The following is a 23,710-nucleotide window of genomic DNA, read 5'->3' as shown; positions in this document are numbered from 1 at the left end:
CAAGCAGGTAGTTAGATAATGGCAGTAATCTATGCAGTTAGGCCCTTATAAAGATCCAGATCTGTCACTTCAGCACATGCTTTCTGATGTCACACAAACACAAACACAAACACAAATACACATATCTATCTATCTATCTATCTAACAAAATAACTACCTACCTGCCTCCATCTATTTGCTTACCTCCTGTCCAGATGTGGCTTGTAACGAATGAGGTCATACCAAATGGTGAGAAGCCTCAGGCTTTAGCCAAACAAGGCGTGTTGGCATGAGGTTCTCTGTGTCCTGGTAGGAGACCTCATCCATGTATCGTATGATGTTTCCACCAAGCAGGTAGTTAGATAATGGCAGTAATCTATGCAGTTAGGCCCTTATAAAGATCCAGATCTGTCACTTCAGCACATGCTTTCTGATGTCACACAAACACAAACACAAATACACATATCTATCTATCTATCTAACAAAATAACTACCTACCTGCCTCCATCTATTTGCTTACCTCCTGTCCAGATGTGGCTTGTAACGAATGAGGTCATACCAAATGGTGAGAAGCCTCAGGCTTTAGCCAAACAAGGCGTGTTGGCATGAGGTTCTCTGTGTCCTGGTAGGAGACCTCATCCATGTATCGTATGATGTTTCCACCAAGCAGGTAGTTAGATAATGGCAGTAATCTATGCAGTTAGGCCCTTATAAAGATCCAGATCTGTCACTTCAGCACATGCTTTCTGATGTCACACAAACACAAACACACATATCTATGTATCTACCAACATAACTACCTACCTGCCTCCATCTATTTGCTTACCTCCTGTCCAGATGTGGCTTGTAACGAATGAGGTCATACTAAATGGTGAGAAGACTCAGGCTTTAGCCAAACAAGGCGTGTTGGCATGAGGTTCTCCGTGTCCTGGTAGGAGACCTCATCCATGTATCACATGATGTTTCCAACAAGCAGGTAGTTAGATAATGGCAGTAATCTATGCAGTTAGGCCCTTATAAAGATCCAGATCTGTCACTTCAGCACATGCTTTCTGATGTCACACAAACACAAACACAAACACACATATTTATCTATCTAACAACATAACTACCTACCTGCATCCATCTATTTGCTTACCTCCTGTCCAGATGTGGCTTGTAACGAATGAGGTCATACCAAATGGTGAGAAGCCTCAGGCTTTAGCCAAACAAGGCGTGCTGGCATGAGGTTCTCTGTGTCCTGGTACGAGACCTTATCCATGTATCGTATGATGTTTCCAACAAGCAGGTAGTTAGATAATGGCAGTAATCTATGCAGTTAGGCCCTTATAAAGATCCAGATCTGTCACTTCAGCACATGCTTTCTGATGTCACACAAACACAAACACAAACACAAATACACATATCTATCTATCTATCTAACAAAATAACTACCTACCTGCCTCCATCTATTTGCTTACCTCCTGTCCAGATGTGGCTTGTAACGAATGAGGTCATACCAAATGGTGAGAAGCCTCAGGCTTTAGCCAAACAAGGCGTGTTGGCATGAGGTTCTCTGTGTCCTGGTAGGAGACCTCATCCATGTATCGTATGATGTTTCCACCAAGCAGGTAGTTAGATAATGGCAGTAATCTATGCAGTTAGGCCCTTATAAAGATCCAGATCTGTCACTTCAGCACATGCTTTCTGATGTCACACAAACACAAACACAAACACACATATCTATGTATCTACCAACATAACTACCTACCTGCCTCCATCTATTTGCTTACCTCCTGTCCAGATGTGGCTTGTAACGAATGAGGTCATACCAAATGGTGAGAAGACTGAGGCTTTAGCCAAACAAGGCGTGTTGGCATGAGGTTCTCCGTGTCCTGGTAGGACACCTCATCAATGTATCACATGATGTTTCCAACAAGCAGGTAGTTAGATAATGGCAGTAATCTATGCAGTTAGGCCCTTATAAAGATCCAGATCTGTCACTTCAGCACATGCTTTCTGATGTCACACAAACACAAACACAAACACACATATCTATGTATCTACCAACATAACTACCTACCTGCCTCCATCTATTTGCTTACCTCCTGTCCAGATGTGGCTTCTAACAAATCAGGTCATACCAAATGGTAAGGAGCCTCAGGCTTTAGCCAAACAAGGCGTGCTGGCATGAGGTTCTCCGTGTCCTGGTAGGAGACCTTATCCATGTATCGTATGATGTTTCCAACAAGCAGGTAGTTAGATAATGGCAGTAATCTATGCAGTTAGGCCCTTATAAAGATCCAGATCTGTCACTTCAGCACATGCTTTCTGATGTCACACAAACACAAACACAAACACAAATACACATATCTATCTATCTAACAACATAAATACCTACCTGCCTCCATCTATTTGCTTACCTCCTGTCCAGATGTGGCTTGTAACAAATTAGGTCATACCAAATGGTGAGAAGCCTCAGGCTTTAGCCAAACAAGGCGTGCTGGCATGAGGTTCTCCGTGTCCTGGTAGGAGACCTCATCCATGTATCATATGATGTTTCCAACAAGCAGGTGTTTAGATATTGGCAGTAATCTATGCAGTTAGGCCCTTATAAAGATCCAGATCTGTCACTTCAGCACATGCTTTCTGATGTCACACAAACACAAACACACATATCTATCTATCTATCTATCTAACAACATAACTACCTACCTGCCTCCATCTATTTGCTTACCTCCTGTCCAGATGTGGCTTGTAACGAATGAGGTCATACCAAATGGTGAGAAGACTCAGGCTTTAGCCAAACAAGGCGTGTTGGCATGAGGTTCTCCGTGTCCTGGTAGGAGACCTCATCCATGTATCACATGATGTTTCCAACAAGCAGGTAGTTAGATAATGGCAGTAATCTATGCAGTTAGGCCCTTATAAAGATCCAGATCTGTCACTTCAGCACATGCTTTCTGATGTCACACAAACACAAACACAAACACACATTTCGATCTATCTACCAACATAACTACCTACCTGCCTCCATCTATTTGCTTACCCCATGTCCAGATGTGGCTTGTAACAAATGAGGTCATACCAAATGGTGAGAAGCCTCAGGCTTTAGCCAAACAAGGCGTGCTGGCATGAGGTTCTCCGTGTCCTGGTAGGAGACCTTATCCATGTATCGTATGATGTTTCCAACAAGCAGGTAGTTAGATAATGGCAGTAATCAATGCAGTTAGGCCCTTATAAAGATCCAGATCTGTCACTTCAGCACAAGCTTTCTGATGTCACACAAACACAAACACAAACACACATATCTATGTATCTACCAACATAACTACCTACCTGCCTCCATCTATTTGCTTACCTCCTGTCCAGATGTCGCTTGTAACAAATGAGGTCATACCAAATGGTGAGAAGCCTCAGGCTTTAGCCAAACAAGGCGTGCTGGCATGAGGTTCTCCGTGTCCTGGTACGAGACCTTATCCATGTATCGTATGATGTTTCCAACAAGCAGGTAGTTAGATAATGGCAGTAATCTATGCAGTTAGGCCCTTATAAAGATCCAAATCTGTCACTTCAGCACATGCTTTCTGATGTCACACAAACACAAATATATATCTATCTATCTATCTATCTATCTATCTATCTATCTATCTATCTATCTATCTATCTATCTATCTATCTAACAACATAACTACCTACCTGCCTCCATCTATTTGCTTACCTCCTGTCCAGATGTGGCTTGTAACAAATGAGGTCATACCAAATGGTGAGAAGCCTCAGGCTTTAGCCAAACAAGGCGTGTTGGCATGAGGTTCTCCGTGTCCTGGTAGGAGACCTCATCCATGTATCGTATGATGTTTCCAACAAGCAGGTAGTTAGATAATGGCAGTAATCTATGCAGTTAGGCCCTTATAAAGATCCAGATCTGTCACTTCAGCACATGCTTTCTGATGTCACACAAACACAAACACACATATTTATCTATCTAACAACATAACTACCTACCTGCATCCATCTATTTGCCTACCTCCTGTCCAGATGTGGCTTGTAACAAATGAGGTCATACCAAATGGTGAGAAGCCTCAGGCTTTAGCCAAACAAGGCGTGTTGGCATGAGGTTCTCCGTGTCCTGGTAGGAGACCTCATCCATGTATCGTATGATGTTTCCAACAAGCAGGTAGTTAGATAATAGCAGTAATCTATGCAGTTAGGCCCTTATAAAGATCCAGATCTGTCACTTCAGCACTTGCTTTCTGATGTCACACAAACACAAACACACACATCTATCTATCTACCAACATAACTACCTACCTGCCTCCATCTATTTGCTTACCTCCTGTCCAGATGTGGCTTGTAACAAATGAGGTCATACCAAATGGTGAGAAGCCTCAGGCTTTAGCCAAACAAGGCGTGTTGGCATGAGGTTCTCCGTGTCCTGGTACGAGACCTTATCCATGTATCGTATGATGTTTCCAACAAGCAGGTGTTTAGATATTGGCAGTATTCTATGCAGTTAGGCCCTTATAAAGATCCAGATCTGTCACTTCAGCACATGCTTTCTGATGTCACACAAACACAAACACAAACACACATATCTATCTATCTATCTATCTAACAACATAACTACCTACCTGCCTCCATCTATTTGCTTACCTCCTGTCCAGATGTGGCTTGTAACGAATGAGGTCATACCAAATGGTGAGAAGACTCAGGCTTTAGCCAAACAAGGCGTGTTGGCATGAAGTTCTCCGTGTCCTGGTAGGAGACCTCATCCATGTATCACATGTTTCCAACAAGCAGGTAGTTAGATAATGGCAGTAATCTATGCAGTTAGGCCCTTATAAAGATCCAGATCTGTCACTTCAGCACATGCTTTCTGATGTCACACAAACACAAACACACATTTCGATCTATCTATCAACATAACTACCTACCTGCCTCCATCTATTTGCTTACCTCCTGTCCAGATGTGGCTTGTAACAAATGAGGTCATACCAAATGGTGAGAAGCCTCAGGCTTTAGCCAAACAAGGCGTGCTGGCATGAGGTTCTCCGTGTCCTGGTAGGAGACCTTATCCATGTATCGTATGATGTTTCCAACAAGCAGGTAGTTAGATAATGGCAGTAATCTATGCAGTTAGGCCCTTATAAAGATCCAGATCTGTCACTTCAGCACAAGCTTTCTGATGTCACACAAACACAAACACAAACACACATATCTATGTATCTACCAACATAACTACCTACCTGCCTCCATCTATTTGCTTACCTCCTGTCCAGATGTGGCTTGTAACGAATGAGGTCATACCAAATGGTGAGAAGACTCAGGCTTTAGCCAAACAAGGCGTGTTGGCATGAGGTTCTCCGTGTCCTGGTACGAGACCTTATCCATGTATTGTATGATGTTTCCAACAAGCAGGTAGTTAGATAATGGCAGTAATCTATGCAGTTAGGCCCTTATAAAGATCCAAATCTGTCACTTCAGCACATGCTTTCTGATGTCACACAAACACACATATCTATCTATCTATCTATCTATCTATCTATCTATCTATCTAACTATCTATCTATCTATCTATCTATCTATCTATCTATCTATCTATCTATCTAACAACATAACTTCCTACCTGCCTCCATCTATTTGCTTACCTCCTGTCCAGATGTGGCTTGTAACAAATTAGGTCATACCAAATGGTGAGAAGCCTCAGGCTTTAGCCAAACAAGGCGTGTTGGCATGAGGTTCTCCGTGTCCTGGTACGAGACCTTATCCATGTATCGTATGATGTTTCCAACAAGCAGGTAGTTAGATAATGGCAGTAATCTATGCAGTTAGGCCCTTATAAAGATCCAGATCTGTCACTTCAGCACATGCTTTCTGATGTCACACAAACACAAACGAAAACACACATATCTATGTATCTACCAACATAACTACCTACCTGCCTCCATCTATTTGCTTACCTCCTGTCCAGATGTGGCTTGTAACAAATGAGGTCATACCAAATGGTAAGGAGCCTCAGGCTTTAGCCAAACAAGGCGTGCTGGCATGAGGTTCTCCGTGTCCTGGTACGAGACCTTATCCATGTATCGTATGATGTTTCCAACAAGCAGGTAGTTAGATAATGGCAGTAATCTATGCAGTTAGGCCCTTATAAAGATCCAGATCTGTCACTTCAGCACATGCTTTCTGATGTCACACAAACACAAACACAAACACACATATTTATCTATCTAACAACATAACTACCTACCTGCATCCATCTATTTGCTTACCTCCTGTCCAGATGTGGCTTGTAACGAATGAGGTCATACCAAATGGTGAGAAGCCTCAGGCTTTAGCCAAACAAGGCGTGCTGGCATGAGGTTCTCTGTGTCCTGGTACGAGACCTTATCCATGTATCGTATGATGTTTCCAACAAGCAGGTAGTTAGATAATGGCAGTAATCTATGCAGTTAGGCCCTTATAAAGATCCAGATCTGTCACTTCAGCACATGCTTTCTGATGTCACACAAACACAAACACAAACACAAATACACATATCTATCTATCTATCTAACAAAATAACTACCTACCTGCCTCCATCTATTTGCTTACCTCCTGTCCAGATGTGGCTTGTAACGAATGAGGTCATACCAAATGGTGAGAAGCCTCAGGCTTTAGCCAAACAAGGCGTGTTGGCATGAGGTTCTCTGTGTCCTGGTAGGAGACCTCATCCATGTATCGTATGATGTTTCCACCAAGCAGGTAGTTAGATAATGGCAGTAATCTATGCAGTTAGGCCCTTATAAAGATCCAGATCTGTCACTTCAGCACATGCTTTCTGATGTCACACAAACACAAACACAAACACACATATCTATGTATCTACCAACATAACTACCTACCTGCCTCCATCTATTTGCTTACCTCCTGTCCAGATGTGGCTTGTAACGAATGAGGTCATACTAAATGGTGAGAAGACTCAGGCTTTAGCCAAACAAGGCGTGTTGGCATGAGGTTCTCCGTGTCCTGGTAGGAGACCTCATCCATGTATCACATGATGTTTCCAACAAGCAGGTAGTTAGATAATGGCAGTAATCTATGCAGTTAGGCCCTTATAAAGATCCAGATCTGTCACTTCAGCACATGCTTTCTGATGTCACACAAACACAAACACAAACACACATATCTATGTATCTACCAACATAACTACCTACCTGCCTCCATCTATTTGCTTACCTCCTGTCCAGATGTGGCTTCTAACAAATGAGGTCATACCAAATGGTAAGGAGCCTAAGGCTTTAGCCAAACAAGGCGTGCTGGCATGAGGTTCTCCGTGTCCTGGAAGGAGACCTTATCCATGTATCGTATGATGTTTCCAACAAGCAGGTAGTTAGATAATGGCAGTAATCTATGCAGTTAGGCCCTTATAAAGATCCAGATCTGTCACTTCAGCACATGCTTTCTGATGTCACACAAACACAAACACAAACACAAATACACATATCTATCTATCTAACAACATAAATACCTACCTGCCTCCATCTATTTGCTTACCTCCTGTCCAGATGTGGCTTGTAACAAATTAGGTCATACCAAATGGTGAGAAGCCTCAGGCTTTAGCCAAACAAGGCGTGCTGGCATGAGGTTCTCCGTGTCCTGGTAGGAGACCTCATCCATGTATCATATGATGTTTCCAACAAGCAGGTGTTTAGATATTGGCAGTAATCTATGCAGTTAGGCCCTTATAAAGATCCAGATCTGTCACTTCAGCACATGCTTTCTGATGTCACACAAACACAAACACAAACACACATATCTATCTATCTATCTAACAACATAACTACCTACCTGCCTCCATCTATTTGCTTACCTCCTGTCCAGATGTGGCTTGTAACGAATGAGGTCATACCAAATGGTGAGAAGACTCAGGCTTTAGCCAAACAAGGCGTGTTGGCATGAGGTTCTCCGTGTCCTGGTAGGAGACCTCATCCATGTATCACATGATGTTTCCAACAAGCAGGTAGTTAGATAATGGCAGTAATCTATGCAGTTAGGCCCTTATAAAGATCCAGATCTGTCACTTCAGCACATGCTTTCTGATGTCACACAAACACAAACACAAACACACATATCTATGTATCTACCAACATAACTACCTACCTGCCTCCATCTATTTGCTTACCTCCTGTCCAGATGTGGCTTGTAACAAATTAGGTCATACCAAATGGTGAGAAGCCTCAGGCTTTAGCCAAACAAGGCGTGTTGGCATGAGGTTCTCCGTGTCCTGGTAGGAGACCTCATCCATGTATCATATGATGTTTCCAACAAGCAGGTAGTTAGATATTGGCAGTAATCTATGCAGTTAGGCCCTTATAAAGATCCAGATCTGTCACTTCAGCACATGCTTTCTGATGTCACACAAACACACATATCTATCTATCTATCTATCTATCTATCTATCTATCTATCTATCTATCTATCTATCTATCTATCTATCTATCTATCTATCTATCTATCTATCTATCTATCTATCTATCTATCTATCTATCTATCTATCTATCTATCTATCTATCTATCTATCTACATAACTACCTACCTGCCTCCAACGATTTGCTTACCTCCTGTCCAGATGTGGCTTGTAACAAATTAGGTCATACCAAATGGCGAGAAGCCTCATAAGTTATGCTGGAAACCACACATAAATAATGTAAAAACTAAAATGTCCAGAACTATTGCAATACTGCATAAAACCAAACATATTTCAAATCAAAATTCACTATTTATACTCTACTGTTCTTTCATAATTCCATACATGACCTATTGTGTTTAGGTATGGGGAAACACATATAAAACTAACACACATCAAATTACAGAAAAAAGCAATACGAATTATCAACCAAGCAGAATTTTATGATTCAACAAACAAACTGTTTCTTAAAGTACATGCTCTGAAATTTAATGATTTAGTCGACTTACACATTGCACAGATAATGTATAGGGTACAAAACAATTCACTGCCTAACTGTATTCAGAGGCTATTTGAAATTAGAGACAATAAATATGAGCTTAGGGCAGGGGCGGACTGGCATACATTACTAGAGTAAGGTAATGAACTCCTATAAACCTGAACAGTGATTATATATGTAGTTTTTTGTTTGTTTTATTTAGTTCTTGACTTTGCTTTGGCATATAGAATGTGAGATAATATAAAAGGGTAGGCAAAATAAGTTAAAGCTTCAGTCTATATCTTATCGGTTTAAATTTATTTTGCTGACATGTTTATTAACGGCAAACTGTTGTTGTTTTTCTGTTTATATATTTATTCTTTTTGTTTATGTCATATAACTGAAATAAACTTCTAATTCAATTGTAATTGAATTCACATCGGATTTAGGTAAATATACGTGTTTAAACAGTCTTACCAGGAATGAACTTGTGCCATCTCTGGTCAATATTGTAGTGGACGCAGTTGTTTCCACACGGGAATATGACTGTTTGATCATCAGATTATTTGTACCAACGCCAAATATGAAGTGGGACTGTGTGCCACAACTGCAGCCATAGCTAACTAGATAACTTTGCAGTCTGAAAAGAAACGATAAAATACACTGTTATGTTTGTAGTGTAGAAGAATGACAGAACAAACACATATGCAGAAACACGGGGAACTTTTACTAACTCGTCTCAAGGCATCGTGAAGGAAGTCTCCCGCGCACACAACAGGCACACGTAAAACACGTCACTTCCTACGCAGCATTTAGTCTGCTCCAATTCAACATCAAGTACACTTATGCACTAGACACAACATTTTCCCTTTCTTAGAAGAATTCTATGCATTACATGGAACAGGCATATAATGATTATGCATTCAATGCAATTACCTATACTGTAATAATCACAATAGGCACAACAGAAGAAACTTCAGCACATTAAATGAACATTAAGTGCCACATGTTGAATAACAGCATTTGGTAGAGAACACAGTAGTAACATGTGCTACATTAAGTCAAGTTATGTAGTCTTTTAGCCAGCTTGGCTTCCGAATGTCTCGTTTTGGTCTGGATATGTCTCCAGAGTCAGGTGGCATTGTTTCAACCTCTGTGGTACTGTCCATAGCGTTCATTTCTGGGAAAGCAGTGAGGTGAGATGCATTCCAGATTTTTCCATTGCTCAGCATATATGTACCTTCTCCAACCTGCTCATGTATGGTTAGAGGGTCACTAAACCTTCTATGTCCTTTAGGTACATGTAGTGGGTTTCTCACACGCACTTTGTCCCCTCTTTGAAATGAAGGAGAACGGGCGCCCCGTTTGGCATCCGTGTATGCCTTCATTTTATCCTGTTTGTGTTGAACATGAGGACGTATGTCCACCCTTGTCCGCACTGAAGAATCAGGCGGCAGCAGAGACAACCTCGTTCGCATTTTTCGTCCACAGAGCAATTCAAAAGGCGAAGTACCAGTAGTGGCATGTGGAGTAGCTCGATAGACATGCAAGAAGTCAGTAACTGCTGATTTCCATGGTTGGTGTTGTTGAATTGCAAGCTGAATCGTCTGTTTAAGCACTCTGTTGAACCTTTCTATGGCGCCATTGGCAGCAGGGTAGTAGAGAGAAGAACGGTTATGACAGATCTGTCTTTCCTCTAGGAAGGCAGCAAAGGCTGATGAAGTGAATTGAACTCCATTATCCGTTACAATGCTTAGTGGATTCCCATGCCGACTAAACACAGAAGACAGGAATGTAATCACCGTCCCTGTAGTAACGTTAGGAGCAAATGCAACTTCAGGCCATTTAGTGAAATAATCACACAGTGTGATCGCAAATCTGCATTCTGAAGCAGCTGTATCAAAAGGCCCTACGATATCCACGGCAACCTTTTGCCAGGGTCCATCCGGTAGTGGCACTGGTTGTAGCGGAGCTGGATGTAGCTTAGCAGTTTTGTCATTTGTCTGACACCAATGACAAGAATGTATTGCACTGAGAACTTGTGCATCCATTTTCGGCCACCAGTAAAGGTCACGCAGCCTTTGTTTTGTTCTCACAACTCCCTGATGAGACTCATGTGCAATGGATACCAGAGTAGGTCGGAGAGTAGTTGGTACAACTAAACGGGATCCACGAAAAATGAAATTGTCCTTAATACATAGTTCTAAGCGAAGTTTGTAATATGGAAGAAGTTCAGCCCTTAAACCTTTGGGCGAAGGAGGCCACCCACGCCTGATCTGATCACGAAGGTTCGCAAATTCAGGACATGTTGTACAAGCAAGATCAAAGTCAGTAACAGACAATGTTGTGTGAGCAGTAGAGAGAAGAGCAAAAAATTCTTCCTCAGCATCATCCAACTGTGCAGGTGGTGAGTCATGAGCAGAAGCTGTAGGTAATGGTAAGCGTGACATGCAATCTGCCGGAGCGTTTTCCCACACCTGGGCGGTAAATGACATCGTAATTGTATGGCATGAGACGGGCAGACCATCTTGCAACACGTAAACCAGCACGTCCAACACCTTTAGTAGTTAACAATGTTGTTAGTGCCTGGTGATCCGTCCGCAGAGTAAAATGTCGGCCCCATAAGTAAGTACGCCATCTTTCAACTGCCCATACACAAGCAAGAGCTTCTTTTTCCACCGTAGAATATTTCCGCTCAGCATCAGAAAGCGTTCGAGATGCAAATGCCACAGTCCTTTCAACCTTGTCTGTGCCTATTTGCGACAGAACACCTCCCAAACCGTAGTCAGAAGCATCTGTTGAGACAATGGTGTGTAAGGTAGGGTCAAACAATGCTAGAGCATGGCTAGACACCAACATATTTTTCACTAGGTCAAAACTGGCTTGAGCGTCCTCAGTCCACTGAAAGTCACTGTCAGGTTGTTTCAAGCACTGACGCATAGGCTCCACCAGTGTAGAATGGTTTGGCAGAAACTTTGAGTACCAAGAAAGAAGTCCTAGAAAGGAACGCAAGGTAGAGGCATCAGTGGGTGCAGGGGCATTTACAACAGCCTGTATCCGGTCCATATCAGGAAGCAGTCCCTCAGGTGAAACAGTATGTCCTAGGAAAGGCATTTTGGGCTGTCGAAATTTGCATTTTTCTTTATTGAGCAGCAAGCCAGCATTTTCAAGTCGTTGCAAGACGACTCCCAGTGCTTCATCATGAGCGGACATGTCACGACCATGGACTATAATGTCATCCAAGTAGTTCTGTACCCCAGGCACATCAGACAGGATGATGCTCATCATTTTCTGAAACGCAGCAGGTGCTGAAGCAAGTCCGTATGGTACACGGCAGAATCGGAATAATCCATCATGGGTGATGAACGCGGTAAGGTCACGACTATCTTCATGCAACGGCACTTGGTAGTAGGCACTGGCTAAATCGATTGAAGAAAAAACAGTGGCGCCCTTTAAGGTTGACAGAAGTTCGTCCATATGGGGTAATGGAAAGGCATCCACGATAACCGCTTTGTTTGGCTCACGTAAGTCGACACACATACGAATCTGTCCAGATCTTTTTTGAGTGACAACAATCGGCGATACCCATGGCGAAGCATCAATGCGCTCAATTATGCCAGCTTTAAGCAGGTTGTTCAATTCCTCTGAAACTGCATTGCATACAGAGAATGGCAGGCGACGTAGCTTTTGTCGTACTGGTGTGATGGTGTTATCAATTTTTACACGATGGATAAAGTTCTTTGCACAGCCAAAAGTAGGTTTGTCGGCAGTACACTCAAGCACAGGTGCATTAGAAGAAGCAGAACAGTCCGGAAGTAAGACTTTGTTGTCTGCAATGCGCATTTTTAGCCCTTCCATTAAGTCTCTTCCCAATAGCGGTGTTCCGTCTTTCACAATAAAAAAAGTTGTCTGAGCTGTATGGCCATTAAGTGACACGCTAGCAGACAAGCAGCCGCAAACTGGAATGTGGTTTTTAGAATATGTCACAAGTCTGATTTTGGGCTGTATCAGCGAAATGTGACTGAAATGCTGTAAATATATGTTGCGTGGTAGAATTGAGACAGAAGACCCTGTGTCGACAACCAGATTCACCATACAGGTTTGAGAGTCGGCAGAAATTTTTACAGTGCATGTTATTGGATTGGCTGTATGTGCTGCATGCTCAGTGTATAGGATTGTAGCTTCTGGTAATCCGACTTCACGTACTTCACGTGTGCGGGTCTGAGTAGAGCGACACACTTTATAAAAGTGCCCAGTCTTTTTACATTGTCTGCAAATCGCTGTGGTTGCAGGGCAATTTGTCGCATTGGCTAAATGTGTATCTGATCCACAACGATAGCATGTTTTCTTCTTACCAGGCTGGAAAGAAGTACGGTTACTCGCCGCATGGCCTCGGTTCACTCTGACGTTACGCTTAGACGCCTGATGCACAGCCTGTACTGGCGCTGCAGGTGTCTGAGTAATTGCTTTAGCTTGGTCCGCAGCAGACTCGATTTGTGTAGCTAAAGTCAAAGCTTTTTCCAGCATTAGATCTGTCTCCAGTAGGAGCCTTTCACGTGTACGAGGGCTGCGCACGTTTTCCACGAGCTGGTCGCGAATCATTTCGTCTGCACGCTCGCCAAAATCACAAGAAGTCACCAGATCGCGAAGGGCTGCAACGTATTGTAAAATTGTCTCATGTGGCTCCTGAACTCGTCTACGAAAGGCATGGCGTTCAGCGACCACGTTAACTTTCGGATTAAAGTAAGTCTTAAGCGCATTCACAGCTGCATCATATGTAGTACCTGTGTCTGGGAGCGAGTAGAATATTCTCTGTCCCTCCGTACCAAGGCAATGTAATAAGACCGCTCGTAGTCTCGCAACAGGCCAGTCATCTCCATCTGCGCCGATAACAAGCAAATAATTCTCAAAAATCCGCAGCCATGTCTTAAACGGCACAGTAGGCTCACCTGGACATGGAAGAAAAAAACTCGGGAAAGGAACGTTTCCAGCAGACATCGTTCAAAGCACGTAGGCATCGACGTATCCTCGTCGCCAATTTTGTTATGTTTGTAGTGTAGAAGAATGACAGAACGAACACATATGCAGAAACACGGGGAACTTTTACTAACTCGTCTCAAGGCATCGTGAAGGAAGTCTCCCGCGCACACAACAGGCACACGTAAAACACGTCACTTCCTACGCAGCATTTAGTCTGCTCCAATTCAACATCAAGTACACTTATGCACTAGACACAACATACACTTTCACTACAAACAATTGCTACACCGTAAAAACAACTAACGATACATTTCAAATATTTCTTAGGGCACGAAAATGTCAGTGCGAAAAAATGACAAAATAAATCGTGCGGCTTGATTGGTGAGTTTTCCAGTAATGAAGCTGGATATCCTGATCGCTAAGAAACTACTAGTTACCTAATTTAACGACAGCTAAATTGACAAGTTACTATCAAAATGTGTAGTTAACACAGATATACATGTGTACATATGAATATTGGTGACCTTGTTTGTTTTTGAGTGAATGATATTGTTAGATACGTTATAGCGCATATATGATTCACCTAACTAGCGAACTTATCTCGCTAAATCAGGCCACACCTCTAGCGTCCATTCTGTTTACAGTAACCAATGTGTTACCCCGGCAACCACCTCAAGGTCACTGGGCAATACTCACGCGGACTCACTACGTAATCCACCGTTTAGCGCGTGAGAGACGTTCCACAAACACCCTGGCCGATAACTGAAAACCCGCTAAGTAGAAACGGTACATTTATTTAAGTATTCATACACTATATTAAGGCTTTATAAACCCACCCCACAGTTTTACGCTACATAAACCTTTCCCATTCCCTTAATAACCATTCCCACACTGTTATGTGCCCGTAGGGTCGCCACCTTTCACAAATCAAAATGACGGAGGCCACCACAGGCCGTGACCAACAAGTTATGTTGTTTTTTTGTAAAGGGGTGATCAAGAAAGCAATTTTTCATGAATAAAATTAAATACTTTTTAATTTTTTTACTTAAAAAATAAAGTGAAAGAAGTTGAGAGCTGAATTTAACGGTATATAACTTTTTTTTTTTTTTAAATGTGTAAATGTGTGTGTCGTGGAAATTTCCTGAAAATAGATGAGGACTCAGACGTGGTTAAAAGAGAGTTTTATTAAATAAGTAAAAGCGTGAGAATCTCGTCTAGAACAAGGACTCTGAGGAGAGAGGGCAGTCCAATCTCCTTTATTCCGTTGTCATCACATTTTCACGGTATATTTGGGCAATATAAACATGCATTAAATGTTGTGCTGGAGTTTTTGGGAGATGGCAGCGTTAGCATTACTGGAAGATATTGATAATGGCCGAATTCGCCGAGAGAGTTTTCCGTAATCATTATGATTTTTTTTGGTCCATGATGATGGCTGGCTTATAAGCCGTTTCATATTTCCAAGAACTGTCCTCTTGTGCTGAGTTGGGTCCAGTTTTGTAGAGAGAAACGCGAGGAGTCGCGCATTGCCAGTTCCTTTACAGGTCTGACAACGCTCGGCTTCCTGGCGACTGGCTCGTTTCAAAGAGAACTGCCAGCCCGGCCGGGGATATCCCAGTCATCTCTGAGCCGGACCATGCCAGCTGTTTTGGATGGGATCATCTGCATGTCAGCTAGGTATATAAAGTTCCCATATGAAGCGGTTGACCAGGCAAACATTAAAGCGCAATTTGCAGCGATAGCCGGTTTCACTAATGTAATCGGAGCGATCGACTGCACATTTATAAAGGCACCATCTGAGGAGGAATTTGCTTATGTGAATAAAAAGCTCTTTAATTCCATAAATGTGCAAATAATCTGTGATGCAAAAATGTGCCTTACTAATGTAGTGGCACGTTGGCCTGGATCAACCCAATGATTCGTACATCCTTACAAACAGCATGGTTGGGATAAGATTACAAGCTAGCAGAGTGCGTGATGGGTGGCTTCTAGGTAAACAACAAATTTAAAGCATTTAAATAAAAGCATTTGACATTTCCAGCAAGCCTGTTCCAAAAAGGCACACAACATAGGCATGTCTGGACCAGGGGTGGAAAGTAACTAATTACATTTACTCACATTACTGTAATCAAGTACTTTTTATGAGTAATTTGTAATTTTCTGAGTAGTTTTTGAAACATGTAATTTTTACTTTTACTTGAGTACATTTTGACCCAAGTAGTTTTACTTCAGTACATTTGAACGCCCTCACATTACTGAGTAAAAAAATATTGATGGTGAAAAGTTAAATGCGGGCAGAAATTTAAACTTCCCAGAGTCCCAGAACTGAATGCCAATTGCATGGCCTTGCCTTGCGCACGTCCTTTCCATTGTCTCATAATCAGGTTGTAATCTGGTGCTCTTTTTTTCCAAAAGGATGAGATTGTTCTATCTTTAAATCTTCTATCTATCAGGTTCTGTGGGATCCTGTGTACATTTTATTGTGAAAAGTGGAATCCTGTGGGCACTGTATTTTGAATAGTTGGATCCTGTGAGCACTTACTTTTAAATTGTGGGATCCTGTGGGCATTTTATTGTGAGTAGTGGAATCCTGTTGCATTTTAGTTTGATTTGTGGCGTCTTGTGGGCACTTAATTTTGTGTGCATTTTGGTTTTTGAATAATTTGTAATTTAAATTTCTTTATTCTTATCATAGTGTTGTCCGTTGGATAATAGGACTGAAAATTGTTTGCACTTTATGGTACAGGTTGTGACTGTCCTTGTGCTGTGAGGAAGTATGTCCCTGAGCCCAGCTGATCTTTTTGCAAGTGTGGATGTGCACTTAAATACACTTTGAAATCGATTAAAACAACTTGTGCTGAATTTGGTTCATGATTCATCCATGCATTAAATAACTGAAAGTAACTAAGTAACTTTTACTCAAATTACATTTTAAATGAAGTAATTTTGTACTTTTACTCGAGTAAATTTTGAGATGGGTAATTTTACTTTTACTCTGAGTAGATTTTAGGCAAAGTAATGATACTTTTACTCAATTACAATTTTTCAGTACTCTTTCCACCTCTGGTCTGGACCCTTTTAGGGTTGCTCAAGCACCCCTAATGAGAGCTTTTACCCTAGAGCCATCACTGCACTAAATACATGTAAATAACTGCAAAAATGTAAATCCCCAAGCCATGTGAAATATAACCCATGTCATGGACGTAGTTTTGATTTCATAAGTGGGGGGAACACAACCTGGGGTGGCGAACTGTTGAGCGGGGGGGGGGGGGGGTTGAATGAAAATTGTTGAGCGCTGTGAACAAAAATTGTTGAGCGGGGGGGGGGGGGGGGGGGGGGGAGCTCGGAGCTGCATGATCCTAGTGCTAGATTTGTCGCTATTTGGATATTGTTTTTTTAACCGTTAAAAAGTGGGGGGGACATGACTTCGTCGCTACTTAAATATTTGGTTTTAATGTCCCCCCCGTCCCCCCCCAAAACTACGTCCATGACCCATGTAAATAATTCCCACGTGCAATATGTGCAATATTTGTAATATGTGCAATACTTGTAACATACATTGTAATATAGCTTGTGCAATATTCAAAATATCACGCAAGCAATCTACGAACCATGTATATGTGGCACTACCTCAACTTATAGATTTATGTTTTATGTTGTGTGTGTATTTACTGTACTGGCAAACACCTTGGATGAGAATCAAATTTCATTGTAATGTAAATTATAATGACAATAAAGGCGATTCTGAAGTCTTTTTTAATCGACGTTTGTTTCTAATAAGCTGAATAAATGTTCAAACCATTGAAAATATATAATTAAATATAGAGTTTAACAAAACAACCCCCTACTCCTTACTAAGAAACATGTGCAGTATGTTTTAGAAATAGTGACGTGTTTGGCAGGTTGCTCCAACTTCACCATATACAATTCTGATGCCCTCTGCATCAACTTTTCCACTGAGAAAGTAATTATAAGCATCTAAATTGCAGTAAGCTTTCACTGCCTCTCTGGTGTAAACACACTATTTCAGCAACATAGTAATGATACACATCTGGGTTTGTCACTTCAGATAAACATTTGGAAACAGTGGGGAAAATGCCTTAAATTCTTCATGTCTGAGACTCAGTTTTGTTTTTTTCATCTCTGTGATCTCCAATCACATTCTGTCTTTCCATTTAGTACAATCTTAATGATGCATAAGAACAATCAGACCATCTTGTTGATTCAAAAGCTTTATTAGCATTAGAACTCCACATTAAACATTAAATACATGAAATTACAACATCTTCAGGATCTTTTCTGTAGATTAAATATCTTTTAAAGACAACCAGATCATACAGAATTCAGAAACAATGACAAATACAGTTTGAGCTGAGCCATTACAACACTGCCAGCTAACACACTTCAGAAACCGGCCATCCATGAACCCACCTACACTCTCACAACACTCCCGTTAAATGCTTCAACACTAAAAGAAAACAAAACAGGTATTTCCCCGATATACCCTTCAATAACTAAGGGATCATTTAAACACAAGATCCTCTCTGACTGAGGAAAAAAGACAAATCAGGTAGGGGTTGTTTAAGTGCATTACTGCCAGTCAAATTACAGGAGCAATTAGATTTTCAGTGCCTGTACTTTTGGTGAAAGCTTGGTTGAGTCCAGGTCCATCAGGATTTTCTGGTACACCTCGAATGTACGCATGCTTTTTGGATAACTCAAGTTGAGTGTGTAGATGAGCCCATAAAGCATCACACATGTATGGCTGACACTCTGCAGGTTATGGAGAACTTCCACACCTTCCAGCACAACACCAACATCAGCAAAGCGTCCATTACCATCAGGACCATGACCCTCTGCTCGGCAACATCTGCCTCAGCCTCTCTGGATTCAATGTCCTGGAACAGAAAGAACAGGATGATGAGCTGTGTGACCCTAACCTGGACCACCACAATATAAGCAGCTCATCCTTAGGCCAACTGAATGTTAATTTGAAGATATTTCTTTAAAGCAGTGGTGTGCACAGACATTTTGGGGGGCAAGTACTCGGGGGGGTTGAAGGGCACTGTTTAGCGCACGTGGTACACCTAATTATAAAAAAAATTACAAGCACATGTTGAATGAAATTTGACATTTTATTTGTAACATTCTCTAAACGTGAGTTTTCAACGGAGAAAAGTCACGCAGCCAACTTATAAAATTCATATCCAATATTAACTATATACAGTAATTTTTAAGTCCTTCAGTTAACTTCTGTTTACCCTCCACTGTCTGCAGGCCTTGTTGCATATATTTTGCAATTAGTAAATCAATATAGGCCTACAATTAAGACAGTAAAAAGACCAAAAAGAACAAGAAGGAGTTATAGGCTACTGAGTGTTGTCATTACATGAATGCAGATGGGCATTTTTCACAGGTAATGGGGAACTTCCAGTTTCTTCTTTCACAAATGAATGTGTTAATTTATGTTGTCTAACAAAACCTATACAACAGGAAATGTTCAGCTTAACACATAGATCTGCAAACTCTACCTTAATTATTTGTATGTGGTCGTCCTCACGACCAGTCAGCTAAAAATGCTTAGTAGTTTGGTGCTGTATGAGACATTTTACTGCACAACAAAATGGTTTCACGTTGGTCTTAGAGGGCAAACGGTACGATTTGACTTGATGTGTATGTGACTTGGCTGGTGGGGACGGGAGAAGTCTATCTGTGACCGTGTGTGCTGTGCTGAAGACGCTTCCTTCACCTCGCTGAACTGAACTGCTGCTGCAGCGCATCTGGTGTTAAAGGAAGAGAGAGGTCGGGTGTGTGCGAGGTGGTGGCTCATTTCAGGGCATTGTTTTTAATCGCTCAGGTTTTCAAAAGATCATTTCAAACCGACCTCAGTAAAATGAAAACCAAAGTTTCAAAAGGGCACTTTCGTTGATAAAGGGCAGAGTTGCTGGTGCTTTAGCACCACCTGATGTCTATGTGTGCACGCCACTGCTTTAAAGCACTGCATATATGCGTTCATGAGAATGAGATGGATGCATGTTCAAGGTAACAATGACCTTAAGACCTTTGATCACCTCCTAAAAGCCTGGAAAAAAGAAAAAGTCATAAGGATGCATTGTGTGTTTTTGTTAACATGAGATTATATACAGTCTTCTCTCAAATTGTGGACTTTTCAATCAAGATGACAACAACAATTAAAAACTCTGACAAATATTCTTTACAGTAGACTTGTTCTCACGTGTTTAAGGGTTGATCCACCACTGGGGGTAAGGCTTTGTGCTTCTTTAAGACAGAGGGATTTCTGGGGAGACTGCAGAGCCTGCTCTTTTCCTAATGAAGCCTTTGACCTGCTAAAGAAATGCAGTTAACTACACACCAACTAAAAATACATCTAACAATACAGAACCAGGAACCCTCCCACTGATTTTATTCAGATCAGTGATGTAAATACGTAGCTAGTAGCTGCTGTAAGAGCCAAATAAGAAACTGTTCATTGGTGCAGGGAAAACGGATTGAAGAAAAGGAGGCAAACCTCTCCAACCACCTCTCCCTCTCTTCTACAGTCTTCCTTCTCTACTCACCTCTTCTCTCTCCTAAGCTCTTGTAGGGGTAAGGTTTATTCTCCTTCTTACTCTCATCACTGGAATAATAGACTTGATGCACAGGCTCCACTACATCCTGACAGGAAGACCTTCATTTCCTGCGTATACTATAAGTTTAAGTGATTAATCAGGTGTGCAGTACTACTCTTGAATATTTTGCACTTTTCTGCCAAGGTGACAATAAATAATCTGACAATTATCATATGAAGGAGTAGTGTTGTTCTCACATGTTTGAGTTGAGCCTGGGCACCTGATAAATCAATTAAAATAGTAGTATGGTAGAGGAAATAAAGATGCAGTCTTCCAGTCAGGAAGTGGTAGAGTGTGTGCATCATACCCGTTATGTCTAAAGCTGACTCACATTGTGTTTTGTCCAGTTTTTGCAAATTGGTCACAAAACTTTACCTTGTGACGTAATAAACAAGGGAGGTGCTGAGCAGCATTGAAAAGCTGAAATGATTCAACTTTTCAGCACCCGTAAAGAAGTGAGCTGTCTTGTATTGGCCTAAGAGAGGACAGTAGGAGTGAGAGGAAGGTTGGAGGGAGGACGATAAAGAAGAGAAAGAACCAACCTTTCCCTAACCTTCCCATGTCTCTCCCTTTACTCCTCGACTGTTGGAAACACCCCCTTCTAGTCAATATTCAGCCCCAAGAGCAAAAATAATTCATGCTTCCAACTACACTGCTTTATGACTTACCTCTTGACATCTGGCTTTGGCTTTTCTGACTGCCTCAGATCCTCAGCTGCCTTTTCACAGAGAAAAACACTAATTATCCCATTGTTTCTCTCCATGAACAGCAATGCTAAACATACTACAAGAAAGACAGGAATGACATATTTGTAAATTACATTGTAGAAGGAACAAAATTGAGAATAACCCATTACGACCAAATTTGTCACCTTTTTAAATTCCCATGCAAAATTGTGTGAAGTTACACTGGTGGGAGAGGAGTGAGTATGAGAGAAAGAAAGATACAGAGAAGACAGTAGGGGACAACAGTGAAAAGAGCAGGATGGAGAGAAAAAGAGACTGAGAGGAGATTAGATGAAGACAAAGTATGAGAGGGAGACGGTGTGAAATGGATAACTGCTAATCAGGCTTGTATTGGTTATAGTTTCAGTTAACATGTCCACGTACTTGCCATATGTTCAAAGAAGACAAGAAGGCTTCCTTCTGTGTGATGTTCTCAAGGCGCTGGAGTTCATAAGCAGATGCATCCACAACATGCATCCTAGTAATCCCCCCCCCCCCCCCCCCACACACACACACACACACACACACACACACACACACACACACAAATATTAGAATCCAGCTGATCAGAACCAAGAATCAAAATGACTTGACATTATTTGAAAGGCATTTCTTACTTAACACTTCCAAATCATGCTGCTGGGTCATAAGAAATATTAAGTGTCTGTGTCCTCACCTTGTTGTTTTGGTGAGAATTGTCATCCTTTGCATAGTAAAGGCGTTTAGGTTTAGGTGCCCCAACCTGGCCCACTTTATCCTCGGGTTCCTCTGGACCAAGTGGATTTACTTCCTACAAAGCGACAGCACTACCACCACTTTACTTTTGGGAATTTCTCATTCTAAACAAACAACCCATTGGACTTAATGATAAACTACTGGTGGTCAAGGTCAATGTGTTCTCATGTCTATCCCATTCTCATGAACGGCACGATACCCTGCACATCTGGATCGAAATTACATCTGGCACAAAAGACAGTAGGCTGACATACCACGTATTTTTAACCAGTGTGCCCAGGTCTTCATTGAGGTAGATGCTCAGACAACTCAGCACACAATCACGCCTCACATTGATGTCTTCATTCTGGGAAAACAAACAAACACATATGATTCATGCTTGTTAGTGTCAGAGACTCACTAAAACACAGGTGCTGAGGCTAACAAAGTCAGTGTCATTTCCCTAGTTGACCACCCCATCTGTAAAACACTCCAACAAAGTGATTTGTACTCACGACTAAGCTTGCAAAGCACATTGACACCCCCCCAAAAAAGAAATTTTTATATTGCAGATTTGCACGAATCACAGAAACGCCATATTGTGCATTCACACCACAGAATTTTGTCAAAATGTAATGAGTTTGCACTGTCGTGCTTTGATCCTCTTTCACCTAGCACAGCATGCTCGTTGATTGCAAGAGAAAACATTACCAGTCTTGTCTTTATCCTTTTATTAAATGTATACAAAAATACAGAGCGCTCTGGAGAGAACACACACAAGCCTATCTACTCTACCCTATGGCTCTGTGCGCAGGTCTCTGCCTGACACATTTTCCTCCTGTTCTATATAGTGTGGCCTGGGTATAAGCCCCCCCGTTTCTTTTGGACTTTCCCTAACCTAGCCTGTTAGACAAAGGCTGATTGTCTAAGACATTCACAATCCGCTGAGCTCATCTTGTTTTTTCCCTAAATCTTACAATGACTTTTGCCAATTATGATTTTCACAGACTTAATAGTGGTTCCATACATAGGAGTTGCACGTAGATCACATACGTTAAACATACAGATGTTTCCTTACTAAGAGTGGGAGAGAGGCCTTCGCTTCCTGGTCCTGTCAAACTGATATACATTCTTATTCTTCTTCTTAAGCATCCTGTTCTTTTAGAAAACGACAGGCACTTGGAATATGGGACAGAGCATACAGGCCTTTTCTCAGACACACTTGATAATTAGCTATTTGATTAATACTATACTGTAAGCAAAACATAAAGTGATTAATATTAGAAGTTTGATTAATACTTGAAGACTGGTCAAATTATATATGGATTATGATAAGCTGCTTGATCAATACTGTAATGTAAACAATATATGAAGGGATTAAAATGTAAATCTCAACAATTCCCCCTTTTTGATCTCTAAATAGATCAAACTTTAAGTTAATCCAAAACTACCTTCTCATCTTCTGACTCCAACAATGACATCATACCCAATCATCTTTGTGGATCCTCCTTCTCAATCTTACTGCTGATTAAGCTTCCCACTAAGCTTCTTCTGCATTGGAATATACCAACATCCACATGTAATCATAATAGCCTAAAATATACCCACAGAAGTTAACACAGACATAATAAGACCTTTATATTTTCCAAATTGTCCTTCCAACCAGTCAGTAACCAAATATTGTCTCCTGCATACCCTGTAGTTAATTCAATTATCTGCTGTCGGTTCCATTTAGTATAATCTGATCGGATGCCTTATATAATTTCTGATGTATTAG

The 23,710-nt window shown here is 41.4% G+C and overlaps 2 protein-coding genes across 2 annotated transcripts in view; both read right to left on the bottom strand.

Annotated features, from left to right (window-relative positions):
- Positions 1-23,710, bottom strand: part of LOC143497285 (uncharacterized) — a 377,240-nt gene that overhangs the window by 172,703 nt on the left and 180,827 nt on the right. The window lies entirely within an intron of this gene.
- LOC143497301 (uncharacterized) lies at positions 18,130-21,696 on the bottom strand. The gene is made up of 4 exons (XM_076993206.1): positions 21,604-21,696; positions 21,163-21,212; positions 20,101-20,209; positions 18,130-18,763 (listed from the first exon to the last, which is right to left on the bottom strand). Exons 1-4 carry the CDS (start codon positions 21,694-21,696, stop codon positions 18,617-18,619), a joined length of 399 nt encoding a protein of 132 aa, XP_076849321.1. The 3' UTR covers positions 18,130-18,616.

The sequence above is a fragment of the Brachyhypopomus gauderio genome, unplaced genomic scaffold, assembly GCF_052324685.1.
Source record: "Brachyhypopomus gauderio isolate BG-103 unplaced genomic scaffold, BGAUD_0.2 sc105, whole genome shotgun sequence".
Lineage (NCBI taxonomy): Eukaryota > Metazoa > Chordata > Actinopteri > Gymnotiformes > Hypopomidae > Brachyhypopomus > Brachyhypopomus gauderio.
Note: the sequence above shows the minus strand (reverse complement) of the source record. Positions and strands in the feature narration are given on the sequence as shown.

Coding starts and splice junctions, on each gene's coding strand:
- LOC143497301 (XM_076993206.1), bottom strand. CDS start 21,696: ATGCATGTTGTGGATGCATCTGCTTATGAACTCCAGCGCCTTGAGAAC. Junction 21,213..21,603: donor CTTCTTTGAACATATGGCAA/GTACGTGGACAT, acceptor CTCTGTGAAAAG/GCAGCTGAGGATCTGAGGCA. Junction 20,210..21,162: donor CCAAAGCCAGATGTCAAGAG/GTAAGTCATAAA, acceptor TTTCTTTAGCAG/GTCAAAGGCTTCATTAGGAA.